Here is an 8,522-nt window from a genome sequence, read left to right as displayed (position 1 = left end):
ATGGGGTTACAGTGCAAAACATCAACACACATTAATACCAACACATCATTACAATGCCCACACGAAGGACATTACTAGCACAAGGGACACAAGATACAGACATGAAAGAATTTATTCTTTGAGTACCAACACTTAAGGACATTGCCACGCTACGGAAATCCGGTCTCCAATAATAATTTTTCTATGGGATACCTTGTATTCCATCTTTAAAGTATTTTGAAGGGTATTTCTCTTTTCTTAAGAATGAATCCATAGAAAAATTGTATATTTCAAAGGTTTGTTTTATGATATTTCCTGAAATCATAATCAGAACATAACGTTTTACCCTTTTTAAGCCTAATGTTTTAAAGTAAAAGATATTTAAACAATAGGCTATATTCATATGTACAGATAAAGAACAAATGAAACGTCTGAGAAAATTTGAAATGTAACCTTGTTGTCTGGTTAGAAATTTGCTGTCGGTATTCAAAGAAAACGTCGTTTCGGTTTACTGCGCCTTTCAATAACATGCGGACTCTGAAGTTCAAAATTCAATCAACCGTTACGCTTTTCACTGCCGTCAATCACTGGAGCGGACCTCGTAGAAAACAAAACGTTTGGCTCAACAGGGTCAAAAGGTCATGTTCGCGTGCTGTGATTGGCGGATTTCGATCCACTTTGTCGGTGTCTGTATTTTTCTGGTCAGTTGCTTGCCGCTGTAATTATGATTGACGGCAGTAAAACACGCAAATCGTTAGCTGGGGTTGAAGTTCAGAGTCCGTGTGTTATTGAAAGGCGCAGTAAGCTTTCTTCAAGGAAATTCATGAAGAACTTAAAAATACATTATTATATGAAGGAAAATGTACAAACTTATAAAAGATCCCTTTCAAGTTGAATTATTAACTCATTCAAGTAACTGTAATCAAAATATTTCCGTTCACGAAAAAATTTCAGTAGAAAAAATACCACCTTGGAAGCTGCAGATTGAACGTGCACAGGTTTCGGTACAAACCGCCAACACTCACTGCAATAGCAAAACGTCATTACAACGAACGCTCGAATCACAGTTGTTAGAAAGACAAAACATACAGACATGAAGTAATTTACCCTTTGAGTACCAACTGCCAAGCACATTCCAAATGTAGCACAGAACCTATTTCTGATAAGAATCTCGCTCTCAGCTTTAAAAGAAGCTTGGTTGGAGATTATTTTCCGTTCATCAGTCTGTGATCATTTCGAGTTTATTCTCATGGGCTAGGCCTGTTCATGTTTGATCACTTGAAGTAGCCGACAAGAATACTGCTTCTTGCTTAAAGAGTTAAACAGGTCACAGTGAATTGAAATTCATATCAAAGCCTCCTCCCCGTTTCAGAGACACAAAGTTTTCACTTTTCTTGAATTTATTGTCGTGTTTCATTGCCTGAGAGACGCGCTGAGGAAAACTGTCACATAGTCGTAGCTTCTCGGCTCTTTCAGACTCGCTAAACAATCCTATACAAAATCATCGCGTGTTTTAATGCCAAGGACTGATTAAACATGAAATTACTAAGTCACAGTACGAAAATGTTTCAAATTGCGTAGAAATTTCTTTTGAAAAAAATACCACTCTGGAAAGCTGCCGAGAGAGTGTTTCCATCCATGATTAAAAAAAAACGGCTTTAACGGGGTTAAATTAAAATACGTCAACACTTTACTGTAATATCAAAACATCAATACAGCACACGCTCGAAGCACAAGATACAGACATAAGGAATTTACCCTTTGCGTGAGGACTGCCAAGGACATTCCAAATGCAGCACAAACCCTGTTTCCTGATACGAATTTCGCTATCAGGTTTAACCGAAAGCCTGGTTGGAGTTATTTCTCACTTCATCTTTTGTGAAAATTTCCAGTTTAATCTCTTGGGCTAGGCCTAAAGCAAGTAGTCGATAAGAATACTATTGCTTGCTTTAGTAAAGAGTTGAACAAGTCAAAGAGCATTGAAATTCATATCAAGGCGTCTTTCCCGCTTCAGGAACACAAAATTTGCATGTTTCGTTACCTGAAAGACACGCAGAGAAAAACGTCACATAGTCGTAACTTTAAGGTTACCGTATACCTTTGGAGGTGGCTCACGTCTAAGCGATATAGCGCCTACGGTTTAAACTGTAGATACCCAAACCCCTATATTAAATGAAAGCTTATAGAGCTAGCTATCAAACTATACCAAGACTTTTGAAATAAAATGAATTGTCGAATTTTTCACGACCTCTAAATGAGAGCGTCCGAATCACCTTTTGAAAGCTACAAGTCAAAGCGAATTTTGTTTTTCGCTAATTTACTTTCCTCCTCAGTTTCCGGACCGAAGCGCTACAAACACTTTTCTGTGTTTTTCCATATTCAATTGTAGTGAAAAGTTACAGAACATTTTGATCGTACAAAAGTCGCTCTCTGAGAAAAAATATTTTAAAAGAAAAATCCGCAGACATATTTTTGTTGTTTACATGTTAAACTAGCTAGCGTCCAAATTTGAAGGCAAACGAACAAATTCCCTTTGAGTTTTAGTTCTTTAAAGTGTCCCCTTCAAGTGAAAAAATTGATTGGAGTAAACAGCGCTAAAAATTCGGCAATTCGATTTATTTCAAAATTATTTGTATATTTTGATAGCCAGCTAGCTCTATAAGCTTTAAATTGATATGGGGGTTTAGGTGTCTACAGTTCAAACCGGACGCGAGACACCTCTAAAGGTATTCGGCTCTTTCAGGCTAGATAAACATTCCTATCAAATCATTTACGTCTATTTGTGTGTTTTGATGCCAAAAACTGATAAAACATGAAATTACCAAGTCACGGTACGAGAATTTTCCATTTACGAAGAAATTTCTTTAGAGAAAAATACCGTCTGAAAAGCTGCCGAGAGAGTGTTCACATCAATGATTAAAACAAAGCCGCTTTTGCGGGGTTAAAGTACAAAACATCAACAAATAATGCACCCACGAATGCCAAGGAACAAGCTCACAAGATGCAGACATGAAACAATTTACCCTTTGCGTGCCACTACCAAGGACATTCCAAGTACACACGCTAGATCAGTCATGGAAGAATTTACCTTTTGCGTATCAACTACTAAGGGACATTCTAAGTGCAGCGAAAACCATTTTTCTTTAAAGAATTTGGCTATGGTATACCTTCTATTCCATCTTCAAGGTATTTTAAACATTATTTTTCTTTGTTTAAAATCGAAACCATGGCAAGATTGTCTGTTTCAAAGATCGCAGTTAATGTTATTCAATTGCAACATAGGGGATGTTTTATTGTTCACTATGATATCTCCTGAAATCATGATTAGAAGATAGCAGCTTTCGCCTTATAAGGCTTGGTCTTAATTTTTATTAAATTTATTATTATTATTATTATTATTATTATTATTATTATTATTATTATTATTATTATTATTATTATTATTATTATTATTATTATTATTATTCATCTATGCCAGCTCAATGGCGTACACGAAGAGTTTGTTTTTAAAATATGGAAAAGCTTAACCGCTGGTTAGAATTTATTTGTGTGGTTCGATGCCGAAAGGATATCCAGAGAAAAATCTTGCTTCATCGTAGCCTTTAAAAGCCTTTTTGGCTCTTCTCGGCTACATAAGGCTCGTGAAACAATGCTAAAGATTCATTTGCATGTTTTGATGCCAAAACTGATAAAACATGAAATTACCAAGTCACGGTACGAGAATTTTCCATTTACGAAGAAATTTCTTTAGAGAAAAATACCGTCTGAAAAGCTGCCGAGAGAGTGTTCACATCAATGATTGAAACAAAGCAGCTTTTGCGGAATTAAAGTACAAAACATCAACACCCAACGCACCCTTGAATGCCAATGAACAAGCTCACAAGATGCAGACATGAAACAATTTACCCTTTGCGTGCTACTATACCAAGGACATTCCAAGTACACACGCTAGATCAGTCATCGAAGAATTTACCATTTGCTTATCAACTACTAAGGGACATCCCAAGGGCAGCGCAAACCATTTTTTTTAAAAGAATTTCGCTATGGTATACCTTCTATTCCATCTTCAAGGTATTTTAAACATTATTTTTCTTTGTTTAAAATCGAAACCATGGCAAATTGTCTGTTTCAAAGATCGCAGTTTATTTTAATTAAGATAGGCTTTTGATATTTCCTGAAATGACTTGTAACCATGTGGACTCAAGAAGATAAATTAATTTGTTGCTCTGATTAAAAATTTTCTATTCGTATTTTTATTCATGTACTCAAATATTTTGGCTATAATACTATAGCCTTCTGCAGGGAACGTGATGAAAATTCTAAAAATGCACGAGGTTACGTGACTGAAAAAAAAGCAAATAGCAATGATGTTTATTCAGTGATGTTTCATAGCTGTGATCGATAATATAATAAGTAGCTGTAAATGTATTTTCATTGCCCGTGCAACGGATATCATTTCCAACTAAAAAGATGATTCCTTTTCATTTGTAGGCGCCTAGTGGCTTATTTTTAGTTATACAGGGTCTCTAAAACTTCAATTTTTCTTTACTGGGACTTTTACATCAATGCACGCAATTGTTTGAACGTTCGTCGTTACAATTATCTCACTTTTATTTATCGGAAGCTAATCTAATCTTAAAGCGCTGTATTTGCGATGTCTGATAGTTTAAAGTTTACACAGTAATTTACAGCGGCACCCAACGTTTCTTTTCAGTAGAATGACTCATTACTTTTATTTTATTTTCTACACGGTTTGTCCCATCTTAAAGACTTTCACTTATAGGTATTTATTCCAATTCCAATTCTGATAGACTACCTGGATAAAGCGAAAACGCCTGTCAGCAAAATGATATCCATTATTGACGTTTGCAAGTAAGGCGCCAAACACGTGTAACATGCATGGTTGATGAAAAGATTCTATACGTGATCAAAATAATTTTATGGTGCAAAAGCTAATGCATATGCAAACTGTATTAAGATAAATTGAGACGATGACTTATGGGCAAGTGTAGTCAGAGCAGCCGATCGTTGGAGAACTACTAAAGGTCTCTGTACAAGAGTCAAGAGAAAAAGGCGGTGAAACCAAAGGAGAGGTAGGGGCTTCTGTGATTCAAATAACCACGTAAAGCACCCGTCTGCGAGGGTTTGAACTTGTAATGATTACTCTCGTAAACTTAGCGTTGATCGTCCGAAAAGCGGAGACACCAGCTTTGTGAGTAGAGTATACAGAACGCTACAACACATGTTCACGAGAGGTTGGTTGGTCTAATCCATGCGATGTAACCTTCGATAAAACCACTTGTTTTTATATCAGTCGCTCAAACAAAAACAGGCAATATTGTTTTAAAAAGGGGAGCAGAAATGTTGATCTGTATCATCTCAACACACCCTGGACGCGAGATAACTTATGAAGAAGGGCTTCAGTTCAATTGCACAAATGAGAATTCCCACTGAGTTATGGCCCAAAAGCGCCAATATCAATGTAAGCGCATCTTACGAAAATATATGCTGTGATGAGATTCTCAGTTCTATTTCAAATAGTTAAGTTTCAAAAAGAGCAGCCCAAAATTGCACAGCTTGAAAGAAAGAAAAAGAAATCGAAGCTTCTATCATATTTCAGGCTCGTCAGTCAAGTCAGTAAGTAAGAACTGAGTTTTTATTTTACTGAGCAAATGAAACAGGCAAGTGCACGGTATAGAGTATCGAGCGTTGGAAATGTAAAGGTTATCCTGAAAGTGTTTGGTTTTGTTCTCTCAGCAGAATCAAAGATGGCAATCAGGGAAACAATGTTCTTCCTTATACTCATCATGTTGCCAGTGTCGTTGGAGGCAAAGCGTTTTGGGAAGGCTCGAAGTAATATTGAAATATACGGATTTAATATTTAGATATAACCCGTGTCAACGCGGCTACTTCGGCGCAAACAAATTAACAAATATTCCAAAGAGTGTGGTAATCCAACAGGCAGCCACTGAACATTTTTAAGTTAAAATGAATAATTTACAAAAGTGGGTTTCGGGTAATAAACGTGCAGGCAAATTTTTTCTAGTGGACAGCTTTCTAGCTTGTTTTCTATGCAATTGGAAAGGAACAGTGACAACTTTCGTCCTAACTGCGACCTAACTACATTTTGGTAGCATAATTTAAAAATTCCAAACAGAAGAAGGATACACAATAGACAATTAAAAACAATCACAATTACGATTTATTCATTTTTTTGTTTTACTGGTTAAAGCCCTTGAACAAATTGGCGCCAAATCAATTATATAAGTTCAGGTTTATTTTATTCCGGTGTGGAGATAGTGCCTCCTTAATCTAACTTAACTTTACTCCTTAGGGTTAACTTGGCATTTTTTCTTCTATATTAATTCATATAGGAGCTGTATTCATATTTGTTGATTATCAACAACTGTTTCCACGATATTGTCACAAGGTCAATTATTCTCGTATCTTTTTTTCACAGTGAGGGCAATTTTCGCTCTGGATTCGGGATCCAGCGGAGACACTTGCACCGACAAATGTGTTGTAAAATGTAAGTAGACAAACAGATATCCTTGATAAATAGAGAACAGTTAAGCAAAAATTTAAAGGTTGTACAGTAAAAATCGTTTAAATAGATGAAGAAAAAATGATCAACTTCCCATCCAGTACCTACGTACGTACACACACATATATATAAATACATTATGATCGATGTAGATTACTTATCTTACTCAAAAAGCGCAAAGGACCATATTAACTGCAAAGAGATTTACATGGCATTATTTTTCACGATAACTACGCAAAAATCACTGTTACACATACAAAATTTAACTTCATCAAAATATGTAAACGTTTGTCTCCAAATGCTAAGGAAAGAGGAGACGATTAATTTCTTTCATTATACTGCGTAGGTTGTCCATCGAACTGGGTGCGATCTGGAGACTCATGCTATTACGTGGACGATACGCCAACCCCAAAGTGGAGCGATGCTCGAGCAGCTTGTCAGAGTATGGGAGGAGACCTCGCTGTAATCAAATCAGCCGAAAAAAACAGCTTCCTTTTCAACTTGGTTACTGCACAGTCAACGGTCACCAAGGGAAAAGCGTGGATTGGGCTGGAGAAACACGCCGATGACTCCAAATGGTACTGGATTGATGGCACCCCACTGGAGGGGAATTATGAGAACTGGGAGGCAGGGGAACCAAACAACGCAGGAGGCCATGAGGACTGCGTCCATTTTTATAAATCGCAAGGAGGATGGAATGATCACAAATGCGAGATGACGGGAGAGTGGCTTGGCCTGGATCAGTCCCCCGTCATTCTTTGCGAAATGCACCTTTAGACATCAGGTGCCTTCTAAATCAAGCAGCTGTGAGCCTTATCCAAAGTTAGTTGTTTCGGACTCTTCTAATAAGCAAGATATAATTGTAAGTTAAAGGTTGAGAGCACGACATTTGCTCGTTAGATATGAAACTTGATCATGAATCTGTAAGTTAATATCAATGCTCAGTCAGCTGAAAGAAATAAAAATGGTGTTGGGCCGGAACTTTGTGTAATGAAATTAATGATCCAATTCCTACAACGGTGGGTTGCAATTGGTCTGCAGCAAGCTTACGTTTGTAATATCCTGAAAGCGGACAACTTGCGTAAGTGGACACCTTTTTAAAGGACCGAACGAGCTAAAATAACCCCCCTTAAGCGCGTGCATGAGGACTGGTATAACAAGCGCCGAAACGTGTTTTATTTTTTGCCACCATAGTTTCTGATATTTTTATTTCATTTGTTTTGTTGTTTAACCAAGGGTTCTTCAATGCCCAATACTAAAATTAACACCGAAATATGTTTTAATAGTTTGAGGAAAAACGACAACAGTTTTGATTTTTAAAGACATGTTTGGACAGCTCTTCTGTCATCTTCCAAATAAATTGTTTTAACAATTAAAAACAAAGTTGAATTTATAATCAGTACGTACAAATGCAAATGAGAGGAGAAAAAACTGTAACATTTTCATTATCATCTGAAACCTTTCGAATATGTTTTGCTTTATCCACTTAACTTTTAATTCATTTTTCTTGTATTCTGACCCGACAAGAGTTCTTATAACCTGATTACAGTCAATTTACGTCACGCGTGACCAGTATTTTCGAGAATGAAATGAATATTTGAATTCCTCTTTGTAATGTCTGGCATTTGAATGGACTGTTGAACATTTCTCTGGAAATCTTTCCGAAAAAGACGCATTGGAAGAAAAAAAAAAACGATTCAGAATACTTGGGAAACAATTGTTATTCTTGAAATACTTAATGCTGTAATATAAAGAAAAATCCAAAGCTTTATACCGTCAATAAACTAGGGAAATTTCTACGGAAACTCTGAAATCTCGTTGCCGTTGTTTAAAACTGACGTGTAAATTTAAAAATTCATTTCAAATTTCAAAAATACCAGTCACGCGTGACGCGGATTGACTGCACAATCACCGAAAGTAAACCACTAAACTGCCTGAGTCTTTTCATCTCATTTGTGTTGCACTAAACAGACCCTCACAGCGTCTATATTGCCTAATG

At 36.5% G+C, this 8,522-nt stretch overlaps 1 protein-coding gene across 1 annotated transcript; it reads left to right on the top strand.

Moving 5' to 3' along the window:
• The first annotated feature begins 5,062 nt into the window (after positions 1–5,062).
• On the top strand, positions 5,063–7,504 carry LOC146450300 (C-type lectin domain family 4 member M-like). The gene is made up of 4 exons (XM_085100479.1): positions 5,063–5,072; positions 5,740–5,832; positions 6,440–6,508; positions 6,870–7,504. Exons 2-4 carry the CDS (start codon positions 5,748–5,750, stop codon positions 7,298–7,300), a joined length of 585 nt encoding a protein of 194 aa, XP_084956605.1. The 5' UTR covers positions 5,063–5,072; positions 5,740–5,747; the 3' UTR covers positions 7,301–7,504.
• Positions 7,505–8,522: the final 1,018 nt, after the last annotated feature.

Source organism: Pavona decussata, unplaced genomic scaffold (genome assembly GCF_977016875.1).
Source record: "Pavona decussata unplaced genomic scaffold, jaPavDecu1.1 SCAFFOLD_468, whole genome shotgun sequence".
NCBI classification, from domain to species: domain Eukaryota; kingdom Metazoa; phylum Cnidaria; class Anthozoa; order Scleractinia; family Agariciidae; genus Pavona; species Pavona decussata.
Note: the sequence above shows the minus strand (reverse complement) of the source record. Positions and strands in the feature narration are given on the sequence as shown.